General features: G+C 36.7%; 2 protein-coding genes across 7 annotated transcripts in view; one reads left to right on the plus strand and one right to left on the minus strand.

The window, feature by feature from the left end:
- Positions 1-4,068, plus strand: part of pdm3 (pou domain motif 3) — a 146,205-nt gene extending 142,137 nt beyond the window's left edge. For all 6 annotated transcript variants that reach the window (XM_043413808.1, XM_043413809.1, XM_043413810.1 and 3 more), the window contains one exon: positions 435-4,068. In XM_043413808.1, the coding sequence (XP_043269743.1) occupies positions 435-568 (134 nt within the window). In that variant the 3' untranslated portion in view covers positions 569-4,068. The remainder of the gene's footprint in view (positions 1-434) is intronic.
- A 63-nt stretch (positions 4,069-4,131) lies between these two features.
- LOC122407528 (UNC93-like protein) lies at positions 4,132-18,022 on the minus strand. Its single transcript, XM_043413815.1, has 7 exons — positions 17,831-18,022; positions 11,015-11,946; positions 10,242-10,528; positions 8,657-8,882; positions 7,108-7,267; positions 6,230-6,497; positions 4,132-4,594 (listed from the first exon to the last, which is right to left on the minus strand). Exons 2-7 carry the CDS (start codon positions 11,278-11,280, stop codon positions 4,338-4,340), a joined length of 1,464 nt encoding a protein of 487 aa, XP_043269750.1. The 5' UTR covers positions 11,281-11,946; positions 17,831-18,022; the 3' UTR covers positions 4,132-4,337.
- Positions 18,023-18,602: the final 580 nt, after the last annotated feature.

Below are 18,602 nucleotides of genomic sequence, written 5' to 3' on the forward strand. Positions count from 1 at the left end.
ATTTTGAAGAAAAGCGTATTTATTTTTTTTCTGCTACTGTTACTAAGCGAAAACGTTCATGAAACTTTTCCATCGATCTACGGAAGTCTTAAAAAAACTTTCGAAAAATCCTGGTTATTTCGATGTCAGATTTACATGAACTAAAAAAATTAGATAATGGAATAAATTCCTAATGCGAAGTTCACGGGCTCCGAAACCAAACGACCAAAATCTCGTTTTGATTGGACGCTGTTACGCGTATTCTAAGAATAAGAAAAGAATTTTGTTAAAAAGTCTCTAAAATACGACGGAAAATGTAGCATCTCTAACTTTTCCGTAGACGAGTCTCAATGAGGAGAAAAACTTTTCGGCTATCGAGAAAGCGATTGGAACCGCTCGCTAATTCGTTCAAATGGACCTCGTTAATGTTGATTCTTCGTTTTTTCTGCTTACAGGAAATGAGATAACGCAATTGGCGCAGCAATTGGGCTATGAACGGGAGGTTATAAGAATTTGGTTCTGCAACAAGAGACAATCGCTCAAAAATACGTTAAAGACGATAACAGGAGTGAAAGGGACGATGGTGTAAATGATGAACATCCGAAGACTCATTGAGAAAATATAAATTGGATAAACTTTATTTTACGATATGAATTGTGAAGCCTCTAGAAACGTCCATGGTTGAGCACAAGCATTAACTCAGGACAATCTCCGATAACGTTGGAAACGTTTGGCCAATGAATCACATTGCTATGAAATGACGACAAGTATTTTCTTCAGTTTCAACGAATTCGTCGAAAACTCATTACGAATTGACTCTTCGATTATTTTTATTCCTGACGATTGGACTATTGTATAATTCATTACGAAAATTACGGCAAGCACAAAACGGAATGAACCTATCTACGATGATTCATCATTTTCTCGATCCTCGCTGTTGGACCCAGAGAAGCATCGAAGAAAAAAAGTAATACTCGGATTGAAAGAAGGCAATTTTTCTCGCACGCTTTGTCCAAAAGCCGTCCGCATGGAAACGACGAAATATCGTGAGATAAACAAAGAAAACACACACAAAAAGTTTAAACAAATTAAAAAGGCATGAGAAGCGATTCTCGCCTGAAAAAAACACGACGCTCACCACGCACATTGTGATCGAAAACGTATACGCGTGTATTATCTGTAAATAGTATTGAAAATCGACATTACTACTCGTGATTCGTATATCTACATAATGAAATAATTGAGGAATAACTAAATGAATGAATAAAGTTAATAAAAAGCGGATCTCGCGACGTTGCAGATAAGAGCGAGTGCAAAAACGGACGATTATAATTATATTTATTAAATACCGATCGATCACGGATCGACGAGAGCGCGAAAGCAACCCGAATAGTGATAAGCCATGATTGCAGATCGACGGTGATGGTTAAATAATGGAAAGAAAAAAGGAAAAACGAGTGAACAGCTGACGTTAGAATATCGAATGAAAAGAATACGCAATCACCACATACACTCACATATTAAATAATGAAACCGAAAGTGATGATCACGTCCGAGAACCCGATCGCCCTGATCATTTCGTCTCCAGGCTCAAAGACTCTTTGCACTAAACACAAATATTTAAGCATCGATGAAAATGAATAGAGAGTTTTAAAATTGCAATAACTTCTGAGAAAGTACGCTACCGAACGAACGTAGAAACCATTTTTTCCCCTGGCTCACTAAACCGTATTTATAATAACTGTGAAGAATCGTTGGGGTTTATTGGAGGCCCGAAGAAAGCAAAAACATAGAAAAAAGAAGCACCAGACAGAATAAAGTTGAAAAATGGATGAATTTTTTGAATACTCGTCCGCGTGGCCATGCCTTTTTTGACGCAATTCGACTGTTCGAGTTTATTTTAAACAAATATCGATTCCAAAGACAGCTTTTCAAATTGGCAGCAAAAATTTATGGAAGTTATCTGAATAATCTAGATAGTGAAGACATAAAGAACTTTCGTTGAGAAAGGGCGGACCAGTATTCTCCACAATTTTGCACGTAGCCTCGCAAACTATAAACTAAACTACCCATTTGGAAAATAAGGACGAGAGATGAGCGAAAAACAAGAAAATCCAAACGCAAACATCGTTATATCTGTACTCGCAAATCCCACAAATTTGAGCTTCACAATGTCGAACTATACTACGAAAAAAGAGGTGTAAAAAATGTCAAACAAAACGGTATACATGAAGATGGATTAAACATGATAAATAGATACAACAAAGTACCGCGTAGTTGAAGCAATGACACCTGTAAATACAAACAAACAAAATAGAACGAAGGAGGCGAAAGAAAAAAGCTTAGGTACTGTAATATTGAGGTATGTTTTATTATTATTATTAATGACAAATAAAGAAAGAAATAAAACACACGAACACGCAGACACAGACACAATAGCTATAAGATAGCTAGACTCGTGCAAAGAAAATTTACATGGTTGAGAACAAAGTCACGTGAGTAACGGAGAGATTCTCTTTTTAGAGCAAAATTAAGCACAGCTGATGTGTCAAAAAAAATAAAAAAAAAAAAAAAACGAACGTTTGTATGATATAAAGAGTCGAGGTAAATATTCAAAATTCAAAATTTTGATCTAAATCACGTCGAGGCGTATGTTGTCCTTTTGATAATAGAAAAAAAAAGAAGAAAATTAAAACCAAAAATGAAATGTTTGTACAGAGATATTCCGGTTATTAAATTTTGTTATGAAACAGGGAGGGGGGGGGGCGAAGAAAACGAACAAAGCGAAAAAACATACAAAAAAGAAAACAAAAGAAAGAGAGAGAGAGATGAAAAAAAATAAATTGTAGAAATCATGTGTATTTTCTTCGTGACAATTATATATATATATATATAAATATATATATATCTAGTGGTTTATTATGAGAATATCAACGTGAGTATTATAAACAAAAGATAAACAAGAAAAATAAATAAATGAAAGAAATTAAAAAAAAAAAAAACGACAACAAGACAAGAAAACAAATAAACATGTGAATTGTATTCGTGAGTGTCATATTTCTAAGGAAGATAGATCCACGGGTTAATGTTTCGTGGCAGTTACCAACTAAATTATCAAATGACTGACGGCAATACAAACATTTGAAATCTGAAAAATTCAACATTTATATATGACTATATTAAAATGTATAATTGTACATAAATGTTGATCGAAATTACCCGTTACGACAGCCTGACAAATCGTTATTATACATATATTCATATATATATATATAAATATCTTCATAAACACATAGTATATCCACTATCTTCCGAAGAAAAGATAGAAAATAATAAAGAACGAGGAAAAAACGAAGGAAACTGCTTCTGAAACATTGCCCAGCGAAACCAAGGTTCCTACTACGTTTTATAAAATGTAATAACTAACTTAACCACGAAATTTGAAATGTAAATAAGTCGCCCGAGTTGAGCTAGTATTCACGATACAATCAGCAATGTAATGACGCTACGAAAGAACAATAGAGAGAAAAATAATGAGAAGGATCGAATGTGGAAGGGAGAAGAAGAGAAAGAAAGAGAAGAAACGTTGAACAATCGATAGAAAGGGTCAAGTAACTCGTTTACAGAGAAAGAGATTGTCACAATGAGAGCACGAATGTCTCCTTGGTTTTCTTTCGTTTTTTAGTTACATTTATTTTCTCGCGAAATGCCTCGATCATTTGTCGAGCTTGTAGACTGAATACGATCGACCACGAGACAAAAAGAACAAATGAGAAAAGTGAAAAATAAAAACATATGATCGTTCATCGGCGATCGGCAAATTCAGCACACAAGTATACAATTAGGATAAGCGCCGTAGTTCTAGATTGAATGTTAGCGCCTAGAAACGATGTAACATTACGCTCCGTATTTAATGACAAGAAAATAAAAAGAAACAAAGAAATTAACACACACGAGACAACAACAACAACAACAACAAGAAATATAAGAAATAAACAAAAACATTAGCCGTTAAGCCGAATACCTGTGTAAAATCCAGTAGGTGTCCACAAGAATAAAATAAAAACTTATATTGTGGTACAAATCCTATAAGTTTGCGTGTATATTTCATCAACTCCTTGGTCCCTTTGAATTTTTCTCAGTTTCATGATATTTAATAAAAATTTCTTTTTTTTATTGATGATAATTTTGAGGCTGAACAATTTTCTGCACAAACTTACTATTGTTTTCGTTTCAAAGTTAAAAGTTTAACATTCGAATTGAAAATAAAAATTTTAAATCGATGTAGTTGCGTGCTTACGATCGTTGAGTCTCACCGACCTGATGTTCACAAGGAAAAATCGTATGAGTTTCCAGACTTAAGAAGCTGTGTCACGTGAGCCAACTAACTCGAAATCGGGCTTTTCATCAACGGCTCTTTTTATCTTTCCGGTCGATTCTATCACTCCGTAAGCAACCATTCCGAAACCGAGCAAACCCAATAAAATGTAAAGCTTCAGGTAAGTACATAAGTAAGGACTGTAGGCGTAAGCTACTACCGATCCGGTAGCTTCCCATAGTCGAAAGTTTGAGTACGCCGCCTCTTCCATTCCCGGAAATAATATTCCACTCAGTGCTGAAATCATGAAAATTCGAAATTAGTCAGTTTTAGAGATGGTTTTTGTGATAATGCCTCGACAAGGGGCTCAATTTTTGCAATATTCTTCCCAAATTTCTATCAGTTGCAGCTGGTCAATTTGACTCTCGACAATTCCCACTCGATTACGAAAATACTCGAACGATAGGATCAACGGTAATTTTGATCAAATTTTCGTCTAATAAATGAAAGAAAACAAACGTCTTCCTTTTGAAAAAATCGAAAGAAAAATCATATCGAAGTTTCGGACTGGACGTTCTATTGACTGCTGTTGGTAACCACTATCCTCTGATATCGACTTAATATCAACAGAGCTCGTTACCCTTGGTAGAGGGAAGAATTCAGTGAAGGTAACCAGTGCACGCTTGATCACTACTTCTGTGTCACTCCCTCAATGACAATTAGATTTTCCTTTGACGAATTGTTCGCGGAGACAGTGTAAAAAAATGCGATGCTTAATTATTTAGGGAATGAAGTTTGTTCATTGAGTGTCACGCAAAACGCAGAGCGCGCGTCACCATCATTGGTCGGTTAAAGCGATGCTTTACTTTATCATCCGCCAATTTCAGCAAAATTGATCAAATAAATTACTGAATTCAACTTGATCCTCGGCGAATGATGAAGAAATCTAAATTTTGTTATAATCCGATCGAGTAAAAATAAAATCACAATGAATGAAAATACCAATCGGTAGAAAACCAAATCAATAAAAAACTTCGTATACATCGATAAAAATGTCTAGTTTTACGACAGTCATTCCAAACTTGAATCACAGTTAATCATTTGTTTTTTTTTGTTTTTTTTTTTTTAATTGGATAAACGCTCGCACATTGTTAGGAATTTTCACTTCGCCATTAGTTTTGGCAACGAGTTTTCTAATTGCAACGCAAGTGCATAGATTCACAAGTGGGTATAATTGCATTTTGTTATTCTGAGCACGGTGATTGATCAATGAAAGCAAAACTGATTTCATTTGTGAATCAATGGCGGTCAGGGGTTAGCCCCCTTGTAGAATTTTCAAAATGAAATTTTTAAGCAATAACTAAAACGTTATTCTAACGATTCAAAAAGGAAAGAACAATCGACTCATTAGATAAAGTTCATTAATTTGACCCCCGTTATCCTTGATGTTAATATCATTGCTGAATAAGGGAGAAATTTTCACACTTTTTTTATCACGTAACGATAAATGGAGATCTGTTCGACGCAGTAACGGCAAATAATCAACCGTCAATTGACACGATGAAGCGATAAAAAGATGAACCGAAGATAAAATCAAAATTTCTGTGAAACTGTCAGATTGGGAAGAAATAATCACATTCCGAAACCCCATCAAATATCGACGTTTTTTTTCCCCGAAATTGTGTTCAGCACGTGATCAGTACACAATTCGGAATGACGGGAATATGTCACGTTCCGGTGACCTGAAAGTCCGTGAGGCGACAAAGCAGCATATTCCACATTGACAAATGTGTCTTCGGACAACTCTCCCTCTCTCTATGCTTCCCATACGCACAAGTAGTACAAAGCCCGGTTCTATTGCATCCCCAACGGGCTGTTCCCAAATTGATAAAGTTTTCCGAGTTTCGCATTACTAGATGCCGTAGAACTCACCGTTGACTTGTACGAGCCAAATAGCATCGCAGATACCCCACAATCCAGACATTAGGAAGAATATCAAGCCTTGCTCGGGAGTTGCTTTCCAGAATAGTAGTACTATTATTATTGTCGTATGTAGAAGAAACGCGAATACCATAACTGGAATACGTCCCGTTACTTTGACAACCGATCCAGTCGTCAACGCGGCAATTGCATTTGCCACGCCGTAGCAAATCATCACGTAGCCGATGTTGCTGATACCCCAGGCGCATGAAACAAAAGACTGGAAACGTTCGAGGTGTAATTATTCAAATATTGATATGCAAAGTTCTTCGGGAATGTGACCAATGGCGGAGGGGACACGGAAAACTTGCGAGTCGCGTCGTTTTAGTGAAAAAATTATTTTTCTTTAGATTTTTTCTGCGATCAACCATCTGGATATTGATCACTTAGTGCCCGCGGCGTTTGACAGGTTCAATTGTCGTCGAGAAGGAAAAGTAGGCACAGGAAAGGATTCCGCCCACATCACAGGACGAGCATTGACGATCCTGCCAAATGGATGACATCAAAGATGGAAATGTCTAAGGAAATTGATCTCCGGAAGCTTGCAATCGACTTCTTTTGCGAATTTCTACTAGGCATTTTATTCTGTACAATATAACGTCAATGCAAATATTTATGGAAGAATGTCACAGACAAGCTTTTTGAAGGGAGGATCGGTAGGAACGGAAAGGCGCATGACATACATGATTTTGCTCTTGATACACTCACGCATGACCATAAAGAAGGCAAAAGGTTATGTTGTTTGTCGAAGAGAAAACAGGCATTGTTGCGACATTAAAACGTCGGAAATACTTTATCGAATGAATACACATGAAAATATATATAGTTACCGCATTGTAGTCAGCAAACAGAAACGCCTGTTCCGCTCCAATAAACATTGTTATCGGTAAAATGAGAAGCTGTGCTTTTTCCTTAAGTAACTTTAACGTCACAGCCAAGAGTTTGAGCCCCGTCCTTCCTGTGGCCGATCCAGTTCTTCCTCTATCGTATCTGCGAGCAAAAGGTTATTCATCGTATGAGTAAATATCCTAATTTCAACGATACGTTTTACCACCTTTTGGATCCTTAACAAGATACTGAATTCGTACTGTTTTTTTATGTCCGAGTGAATATTTTTTGCAAATAACTTTTAAATATGGATGGTGGGTGAATTTTAATCAGATGGTCAAAAAGAGACTATTTTCGCGAATTTTTTTTACTGGTATAAATTATAAATATGGGCATAAAAAGTGTGAGGCCTAAAAATACACTCTTAAAATACACAAAAACATTTTTTTTTATATTGATTTTACTAACAATCTGTTTTCGTACAGAAAAGTAGAAAAAAAGACAGACCCAAAAAAAGATGGGTATAAACTCTCTATAATGGATGATCGGAGAAAAAAAATAAAAATAGTTCTAGATTCAGTAGGTAAATGGCTATAGCACGTATCATACGATTTTGGATTGATTTGACAAAGTGGCGGCCATTTTTTCAAAAACTACGAAAAATCACATTTTTTTCATCGTTATTTGCAAAAAAACATAGTTCCGCTAAAAATTTCAAAATTCGTATAAAATAAATAGTCTCGGAGATTTTATCAACAAGCTGTTGAAAAACTTAATAGACAGTAAACGTCACTTAAAAGTACACTTTGAAAATTCTAATTAGGGTAGCCCTTAAGTCCTAAAGGTTTGCGCCAAGATATTCCATCGAACAATTTGCATGTATCGCGGATGCGATATCATCACGTTTATTGCATAGGGATTTGAATACGATAATACTAGAGAGTTTGGTCGGGAGCTTCATTGATAGGATAATTGTGGTAGTTGGTGAGATCACATTCATCAGCACAGTACGCAAGCACACATATTCGAACTTATAGATTCACGTTGATATCATGACTCGAACCACAATTATTCTCATAGTAGAGATAGAAATAGAGGAGATCTGGGAGAGACAACTGTGGAATTTTGGGATATTGAATTATCGAATATGCGTGGAATGGAAGGGTAATGAGTCATTCCGGAAAATCCCTAAACAAAACTTGACGAAGGGTTCTCTGCTCTAAGCGGGCTAAACGACGGATCGTTATGAGCATTCACCCAAAGGTATTTTATCTTCGCTCCACATTTATCGAACGAATGTTTTGTTACGTACGCAGATAAAGCTCTTTTTCCAATACGTACGACAATCATTTTAATTCAAACTTTCAATAAATTGAGAGAATTCTATGTGGTGGTATTATCGTTCAACGGGAAATTGATAAATTACTGAAAATTCATTAGCTTTGTCGCACGTTTTACAATCCAATCATATGATTAATTAGTATCTCTCGGCAACCAAGATTAATATATATGACTCAATCTCAATTATAACTTTCAATTTAATCAAATTACCTTGATAGAGAATCAACCCCGAATGCAACGATTAAACACGCCAATACCATGCATGCCAAATAAATTCCTGATATCAGATGAATTCTTTCGGGGGGTGGTGGCTCCAAGTTTGGATTTACCGTTTCGCTGGCTGTGACACCACAGAAATTAGCACCGCACACTTCCGCAACAATCGTACTGTTTAGGGTAATATTAGCTGGCACGACGTCCAAACCGTACGACAGTACTGCAAAAACAATGATGACTATTAAAATATGCATTTTTTTACTTTGGAACAATTTCACGAATAATTTCATCTAGAAACGGAGATTGAGTGGACTGGAGGATGCATTACAATTAAAATATTGATCACTACTTATCAAATGTGCATGCTTTTTGAATGAACTTTAAATATGAATAATTCGATTTTCGTCGACAGCCATGTTTTATGACCTGATCTATATATTTGGGAAAATCATTTACAAGATTTTTTTATATTCTCGTCGTGAAAAATAGGGTTAGTAAAAATTTTATATTCATTAAATGGGAATGACCCTTCGGAGTGAACCTGAAAAAATGCTAATTCATGAACGTAAATGAGGCAATTTTTTTTGGAGTATATAAACCGTTTTTCTCGTCTTATTTAAGGAGGGTGGATCACGAAATCAAAATAATGAGATTTTTATAAAATTTGGTGATAACATTCTTTGGCATCAAGTATACAAATATAATTTTTTTTCAAATTTTTTTACCACATGGTTATCGAATAATTCAGCGTTAAATCGAAGTTCTTATGCACGAGATGTATTTATACATGTGAACTTTAGTATTCAATTACTCGAGAGCTATGTGGTAGAAAAATCTAAAAAAATTTATCTCGTCTTATATATTTTTAAAGAATACATTTACCAAATTTTATTAAATTTATATCATTTTGAAATTCTTAATATTTTTAACATGGTTTAGCATGGCAACACTGTATCGTCGCGATCCACCCTCCTTAATCGTCCAACTGTTTAGATCAAAGAGTAAAAAATTACTGAACGGTTCTTCACCAGCAAAATTTTAATGTCTTCGTTCGAATTAGTCACTGATATTATGCATTTCTTAGTTATCAATATTAATGCAGCATCGATTCAGTCCTTCGTCATATATCGGAGAACCGCTTCTTACCAACTAAGATTCCATTACAGAAAATTGCTATAGTTATTGAATTAGCAGATCCGTTATTTCCATAAAAGATTCTCAAATCAACGCAAATCTGCATGATTAAATGTTCCTTTCACGTTAATGAGGAAGTGAAATATGAAACTCGTAGAATTTATTCCAAAGCTCAAAGATACAATCATCGTAAAAATAACGAGCTCACAGTTAACTCGAGCTTTTTTTTCAAGCGAATTTCTGGACTTTGCTCCGTAATTGATAGTTTTCATTCATTTATTTTTTGCTGTTCAGCTGCGTTAATAAAAAGTTCATTAACGATTGTCCTGCTCGGGTGATATTTTTGCCTGAAGCATCTCATTATAAAGAGATCGTTTGAATCAAAGGCTCCACAGAATCCAATAAAAAAACAGGATTCGTAAATAATTTCGATAGCAACACGTACCAGCCGATGAGATGAGATTTCCCCAGACTTGTGCCATCTGATAAAACATGAAAAATAAACCGAAAAATCTGGTGACGAGAACATCAGCGCCTAGATCAGAAACCGTGGCATAAGCCTCGGAAACGACTGTCAGATAAGTGCATTTGGCACACCAAAGTGGTCCACCTCCCAATCCGACAGCTAATCCAGCTGGGATCATTGTGTAGAATTTCGGATAAAACTGAGCCGCTATGAAAGGCATGTAGGCGATAAAGGTCAGTGAAATTGTCCATTTACATCCAAGCCAGCTGAAAACAAAATCATTTCGTTTATCCTGCTTCGTTACACAGCAAATAAATAATCTTCCTCATCGTCGGTCATCGTTTAACTAAAGATATGGCAGAGTATGTGAAAAGCATAATTTTTTTCATAGTGAGAAGAAAAAATAAATACTCTTCGTATATAATGTTCTCAGCAGGAATTCGTGGTGGCTATATATGAAATGGGAGTACAAAGATTTATGGCGTCGTACAAGTCTTGTTCCTTAGAGTGTAATTTCAGAGCTAGTACTCTGCAGGATGACTTATTGATTTTCCCAAGTTGTCTGGAAAATCTTCGGTGCGAAATTTCGAGACAGAATTCTCCGGATTTTCTCGTTTATGTTTTTCCATTGATGTTATTTCGTTAACACGTAATCTAAAGTATTTACATGTGCACACTGGTGCATGCGACTGATAAAAACTGAAAAAATGTTCGTACATTTAAATGAAAATCGAACAAGACGAGCGGCTTACCTGATCATTAAAACCGGGAGGAAGATATTACTGAAGATGAGACTTCCGTAGATTGAGGCGAGGGTGAAAGTGCCCAACGATTCATCAGCGTTGATTGAACTCTGAAGATTGCTGGCGCCCATGAACGCGGTAAAATGTACCATGAAAGCAATCCCGATCATAAGAATATTCTTCATTATTCGCCATCTTTCGGAAGGCTGGAATCTCGTGCCTCCTGATTGAACATTGATGAACTGACCAGTTTTATCGATTTTTGGAGAGCTCATTTTGACGACTCTGAGTGAAACGTCCACTGAATATTATTTTTCTCGGAGGAGATATTAATAAGGCGATTCCACTGTTGAATTTAGCTGACTAGATCCGACACTGTTTTAGCTCGAAGTATAAAAAAAGAGTCGGAAAGTTCGGTCCAACAATCTCATGATACTGTGTACCTCTCAGCAAGCAATTAGAATTTTCTTGGGACTGTCGATATAGGAAAACTTTAATAATGGATAGTATGTCAAATCCGATAGACCCGACAAAACTTCGACGTCGATTCTTTCGTCGGTCCGAACGTCTGAGAAATCATTCTTCCTTCCAGCCAATGCTTTTTCCCTGTTTTCCGATATTTCCTCGCCAAACTCGATGCATGGAAAAAAAGGATTTTCAGAGTTACGGCATTCTCAGTGTGATTTTAACGTTATCAGCGTCGTAAAAGTCAGGAACAACTAGAGCCGAAGAATTTAATGTAAACGTTGACACAACGTTTAAGTAGTGGTGCGTTGCAAGATGTTATCTCCGTTATACATGTATACGTGTAACAGTCGATCGTGGCTCGTAGTCACTGTCCAACAACTTTGTGACAACTGGTTCTGCAACTTCGAACGTCACCCGCATCTCACGGAAATAAAAGTTGAATTAAATCCTTCTCGTGCTCAATAGATATACATCTGCAAGACGAAAGAAAACCTTGAGTGTCTTATCCGCTTGATCGTACCACGGTTAATCATATTTGTATGACTAGCCAGAGCGAAGCTGGCTGAGGAAAAAGGTAATCCCTTCCTTTGGCGTTGTACGCTTTCAAAGGTTAGCCGAAGTGAGAGGAGGCAAAAGAGAGAGAGAGAGAGAGAGAGAGAGAGAGAGAGTGGAACGAGACTCTAATGGTCCGAACGTATTTTCGTAACTTCGATCAAACCTTAATTGGAAACACTTGGCTGGTACGTTTTTTTCTTTTTTTCCTAGTAGCAGCACGAGGGTTAAGTTTGATTCGGTCCACTAATTACAGGTCGGTGCCTTCGTTTCATACTAAAATCAGGCGATAAATGTCGAGGTCGATTTTTTTTATTAAGGTCTTGATTGCTCATGAATATTTTCAAGTTCTCTATATTTTCCATATTATAGAAAAAAAAAACGTATTTTCAAACGTCGATAATCATGAAATATCCGGTCGTAATATTTATTTTGAATTGTAAATTACAAAAACAATTTTTCCGCTAGAAACCTCGTGGGATTCGATGTGGAACGCGATTTCTATCATATTGCATAGTGATATTTCCTTTAATTTTCTCTTCGTATAGGCACGCACGTGAAAATCAACGATGTATATGAAACACCAGAAATGCTCAACTGTTCGGAAGGTTCAAATTTCCCTCAAATTGTAAATTTCCAAGTATATGATGTTGTAGTTGAAAAATGAAATCACGTACAGCTCTCATATTTCATATGAACAAGAATCACTGATGGCTTCGCTACGATACGAGGGGACGGTTGAATCGGAGCATGTTCCAATTGAAGGATGAATTATCTCGGTGTTATAGAGCCTGAGCGTATAGAGCGGAGTGACGTGAACGCTGAAATAAATTGCTACCATTTATGGCGTTACCGTCAATCGGAATAGAATTATAAAGAAAAAAAACCAAAAATATTGTCACTCAATCGTTTATCAAATTTTCTCACGTCCTGCTAAATAAAAATTTTTCATTTTCGATATAACAATAATTATCCAAACTTCGAACCAGCCTACCTATACACATTTTCCCAGATAGAAACATAAATCAATTTCGTCAAGTTTGTAGGAAATAATTAAATTTAAAATATGCGTGAATATAATTTCATCAGCTTTCCACAAAACCACAGCAATATTCACATAGAGCAATGACAAAAATCAATTTATTAAGTATCCTGACTATTCAGAAGCTTTCGTCTGTCATAGACATTTTGAACGAAATTTGATCGTTTCCTGTATAAGAATTTAGTCAAAAACGATTTTCCGGAACGTTCCAAATGTATTATTTTTACGTACATAAAAAAAAAAAATATGCACACAGCAAGTTTGTTCGGTGGATCGACCTGTTGCAATAACGCATGAGACCGCACGTCACCTCGTCACATCGACGTTTCGTCGACATCGTCATCAAGTTCGGTATGCCTTCAGGGCCATCGTGTAAAATTCATATGAGAGCTACAATGTTTCCATATCACCGATGTTTCCAATAACTCATATTCACGAGACGACCTCAAGTTTTCCTTGCTGATGTAAATATTTTTTACGCTTTTGTAGCTTCATGTTTTTACATGTTTGACGGGATTTGGGATGGGCGAATTTCAAACCTTCAGTTACTCTGAACTGTAAATACCGATCCTCTACCAAACTGCGATTGGACGTATATTATTTTTTTAATAACGTACACTGTCGATTCGCTGTCAACTCCATGGTCATATTTCCGCAGTAGATTTTCTGATCAATGCTTACACTCCAGTTTTTCAAAACATGTCTTTTTAGACATAAAACCGAAATGCAATAAATCATTAAGGAAGATCATGCGTTACTTGTGATTCAAAAAAGCATCTGAACTTTTTTGCTCTTTTGACGATGAAAGAAACGATTAAAACTGATTCTCGCTATTATTCAAATTATGTGTAACTTGATTGTTGAGATTGATCAATTTTTAATACAACGATAGAGGTTAAAATACTTTCGTAGTTAAATCATCAAGCAAAATGTGACAACGGCCATTTTCTATTTATATGCGTGTGCATATCTATATTTTAAACCATCTGGCTCATGGTGTTGTCGAACCTTCCACCGTTTGTCGTTAGTACTCGTTAACCTCAAATAAGTGTTTTTCTTTTTCCATTCCCAAGTGATTTTCACCGGTAACAAGGCTTTCTCAAGACATCATTGATTCCTAAAAACATTCTATTTTCTTATTCTCGTTTTGGGCTCTTTGAAGTTGGGTGAATCCTATTTCATTAAATTCAAATGGTCGCACAGGAAGTGCGTCTGCCACAAGAGCCCTTAAAAAACTGAGATTTTCATTCATTGTTTTCTCGACAACTGGAGGGTCGATCCTATAATAATTCGGAAAATAGATGCACGGTGTATATTTCTAGCATATTTTCAAATTCCAACTCTTAAAGATTGAATTTTCGATTTCCATTAGATTCGCGTAAACTTCTTCAATAAAGACTCATGATTATAATCATTTTTATTTCACAGGTGTAACCTACTTTGAATAATCCCGCGTCGCTTGAGCCATTGCTCCGAGTTGGAAAAACATCTTAATTGGCTAAATCCTGCATATTTGTTCTCAGGAAAATCCGACCAAATAGATATTCCCAAGAAAATAAAAAAATAGAAAGTTAAGAGTAGAGATGTTTGAAGAGCTGTCAAACTGGTTGAGAGTTTTTCAAAACTTTATAGTTTCTCATTTTTACTTTGTAAACGCATTGTCCAATAAATATTCAGCATTAGCCCTAATGCTGGGAATCATCGCTATTAAATCAACATGCAGAATAGTCGTATTAATTAATTTTACATATTCATCAGCGTACATAAATTAGCATATGCGAAGTGCTAGCTAAGTTTGCTCCTGAGAATGATCGAGTCCCTCGTGATTGAATACACGTAAACACCACACACACACACACACACACACGAAGAAGCGTCTAGATTATTTCCGCAGCTATTAGCAATTCTCTTAGCTAATCATCTCGCCATAATCGCGAAGCTGCGCCAACCGCAGCCATTGCATCAGTGATCATTAAAATTTGTGTATGTGTATTGGTTTGTTTGTAAGCATACAGCGTATGAGTTTCGTGCCGCGTTTCATACTGGATCGGCCAGAACGTGTACAAAGCTTTCCATCGTACAGCCTTGGAGTTGGTATAACGTACGCCCGGCTCCTTTCACACGAGCCACTGCCCCACAACAGAAATTCTATGCGATACACACGCGCCTGATTCGATTGAATAAGTTCGAGAGTCATAGACAGAGCAAAGACTTCGTTATGCTATCAATATTCTAAATGTTGATGGAAACTTGCTCGCGATAATTGAAACATCAGTTCGGTTGATCTTTCTCAAGGAAAGTTTGTTTTTCTTCGTTCCATTCCGCTGCAAAAGTTCATTCCACTCGTTTAGCACTTGTTTACTTCGTTTGTGTCTCCATTATTGTTCGTAATGAAAATAATAAAAAATACGAGCTTAATGAAAACTTCCGCTATTGACGTTGCGAGGTAGAATAATTGTTTGATTGAAAGTGTCTCCTCAATCGAGTCCTAGAAATGCTGAATGCGCATAAATGATTGGTTCACCAAGTGTAGCGTGAAAGCACTACGAAAGCACGCTAGAGTCTTATGCTTGCGCAGGTTGGAATTCGATTCCCGAATTGAAATGTTAATCACACGCTGGAGGATGCGAAGATACGAGACGAATAAAAAAATTGGCGAGAAAATAAAACATTTTGTTTTTCTCATTCGTTTTTTGTTTTTCTTTTCCTTGTTTTTTTTTTTCAAAGCATACGTGGATACGTACTTTGCACGTGTCCGTATAACAAATGAGATACGGAGCTTGATATCCCAAGGGGAAAAAGCTTGGGATTGCATTGCAATAAAGCTCAGAGCTGCTGTAATCAGATTTTTATTTAATAAAGGACCTTTGCTTCGAGGAAAAAAAATAAGAAGAAAATGATTAGAGGGTCCGTGAACGCTCAGAAATACTTTATACGATTTATCAGCATTTCTTTTCTTTACCAATATTTGGTTATCTGGAAGCTGCGGATCGTTGCACTCCCCTCGATTCAACCTCGTTAACCTCGCGATAAAATGATCACTAGGAATTCCCGATATTGCATTACAAAATTTTAATTAACTCCTACCCAAAGCCACTCGTGCCGCAACATCCGTAACTGTAAATAAACAGTGGGAAGCTCATGTGCGTAAATCCAAATAAATCACGTATTTTAAAATACTAAATAACTGTCGTACTGCGAGATATCACGATATTTTTTCTCCGTTAAAGGCGATGATCGACTCTGCTCCGAGTTTATCGCACTTTATGCACGGTATTTGTGCACCCCGCGAATTTTTGCACGCACACTCCGCTGGTGTGGGACGGTCGAACCGGTCTCGTTCTTGCAACATTCTAATTCTTGCCTACTCCATTTTAATTCTGCAATTTTATTTTCCCGATGCTCTTATCATGAAAAGTATCATTGAACTGATCAGTTATTTGCCCCGAGGGGAAGCAACAAATCAACTGATTCATTCATCGCATTGAAATCAACTATCGCGACCCATTTTTAGTGCAATTTATTTCGAGAAATTACCATCGTTTAATTGTCTTGCCAAAATCAATTTCGTAATGATTGATGTACGGAAAATTTTTCATTTCATCATCAATTCCATCTCGATCGCCAAATAATGTTTCTTAACCAACGAATTCGATCGTTAAATTTCTCAATTTATATCAAGCCCCTCACCGATGCTAAGCTTTTTCAATATTCCTCAATCCCCATCCTCAACGTTTCTTCGTCACCGATACGAGTAATAAGAGGATCTGCTTTGAACGCGTCCCCATCGTCACAGTTTCCTTCACACACAGAATCAAAAACTGCTTAAACAGCTTCAATGTATTTGGGAGTGAGTCCACATGTTTCCTGCGCTTATAGGATGTTCCATAAACCCTAAGATTGACTATACTGAACACAACCAACTGGCTGTATTAATTTCAAAGACTTAATTGAGAACGTTGTTAATTTAGTTCAAAGGATATCACGTACAAAGGAGCCAAACGTTTGAGCGCGCAGCTACGAAATGCATTTTGTTGCTTGACTCTAGAGAAAAAAATCATCACTCGGCTCTCGTGCACGCTCAAATGTCTATCGCTGTGTGAAGAACCGAGAGATTTGCCGAGCACGAGAACCGAGCTCCATATATTTCCGCACCTTATACTGAAAAAAAACGTCTCGCTATGCAATATTCGGAAAGCTTCAAACCTTTGTTATACGGAGGCGGATAAAAACGAGTTTGCTGCAGCGTTCTCAAGTGAAATATTGAATCTTTATATGACATTCCTTCATACGCTCTCATTCATATTCAATTGAAATTGGGATATCGAAATAACTCATCCCACTGATTTTCCACTGGAGAACCTGTTTCGCGTTTCAAATTCAGTGATCAAATACAGTGCAAGATAATTATTGTAATGAAATGGGAATTACATGACGTTCAGTTATTTTATTACAGTATTTATGGTAAGCATTCGGTAATATTTGATTGGATTCGTTACTGTGAATTGTTCCACGTTTCTCAAACGAACGTGAACGAATGAAACAGCGAAAAGGAGTGATGAAATTGACGAATTCGCGGGGAAATCGTTGGTGATTTAAACGACACGGTGTGAGCGAACGATTGTTGAAACATTATTCAACATTGGAGATTCCATAAACTCCTCGTTTGAATGGACATTTTTTTTCAGTTAAGCAGAAAGTGAGGGTTCCTATCTCATGATTTTCGAACGCAAAACAAAAGCGTTAACGAAAAAACGACTCACCGATTCTTCAATTCAATGCGGTCGACCCGCACAATAAAAAATCACTCATTTTCGAACTGGAACACTCCATTATCCTCAACTTTTTCGGCACTTGACTAAAAGTACTTGAATCAAACTTGTTCGAAAAACATGGTGGAGTCGCAGGACACAGAGCTTTTTCACGTACCGAGAGACGAATGGAACTGTGCTACAGGAGAATGAATGACCAAAGTGACTCGTCAACAACCATTCCCCACCCACTGATATTCAGCATTCTACATTTATCTCCCGGTGTACCTTATTATTCCGAGACAGACCGGACGCGGTGTATAATCTCCGGAGCGTTTCATAGTTCGCTGATCCACCTTAAATAGACACTCGTGAAATTAATCCTCAAGATGATCCAATTCGTGTCTTATCAACTCATATTGTGTGGGGTATCACATTTTTTTAATCGCCAGATGATTGCAGCGCCTCATAAAACGACAATTGAATCGACTATCGAGATAATTGCGTCAGAGATTAGACTCGCCTTCTAACATTTCCATTTTTTCGTTCTAGAAAAGCTTGCCACAGACGCAATGTGTGTGGGCAATTAAGGTAAATAAGAAATACTGAGAAATGGAAAATCAATTAATAATTTCTAATCAAATTTATTCTACCACAACCAACCATGTATACCAAATATCGCGATCGCGGAACCGATCACTACCTGCTTCCGTATTCATAGGTTTGTTACCCACGACGAAATTTATGCATCACGATGGAGATAGGTTTGCTAAAGCTACGGAGC

This window comes from Venturia canescens, chromosome 3, assembly GCF_019457755.1.
Source record: "Venturia canescens isolate UGA chromosome 3, ASM1945775v1, whole genome shotgun sequence".
NCBI lineage: Eukaryota > Metazoa > Arthropoda > Insecta > Hymenoptera > Ichneumonidae > Venturia > Venturia canescens.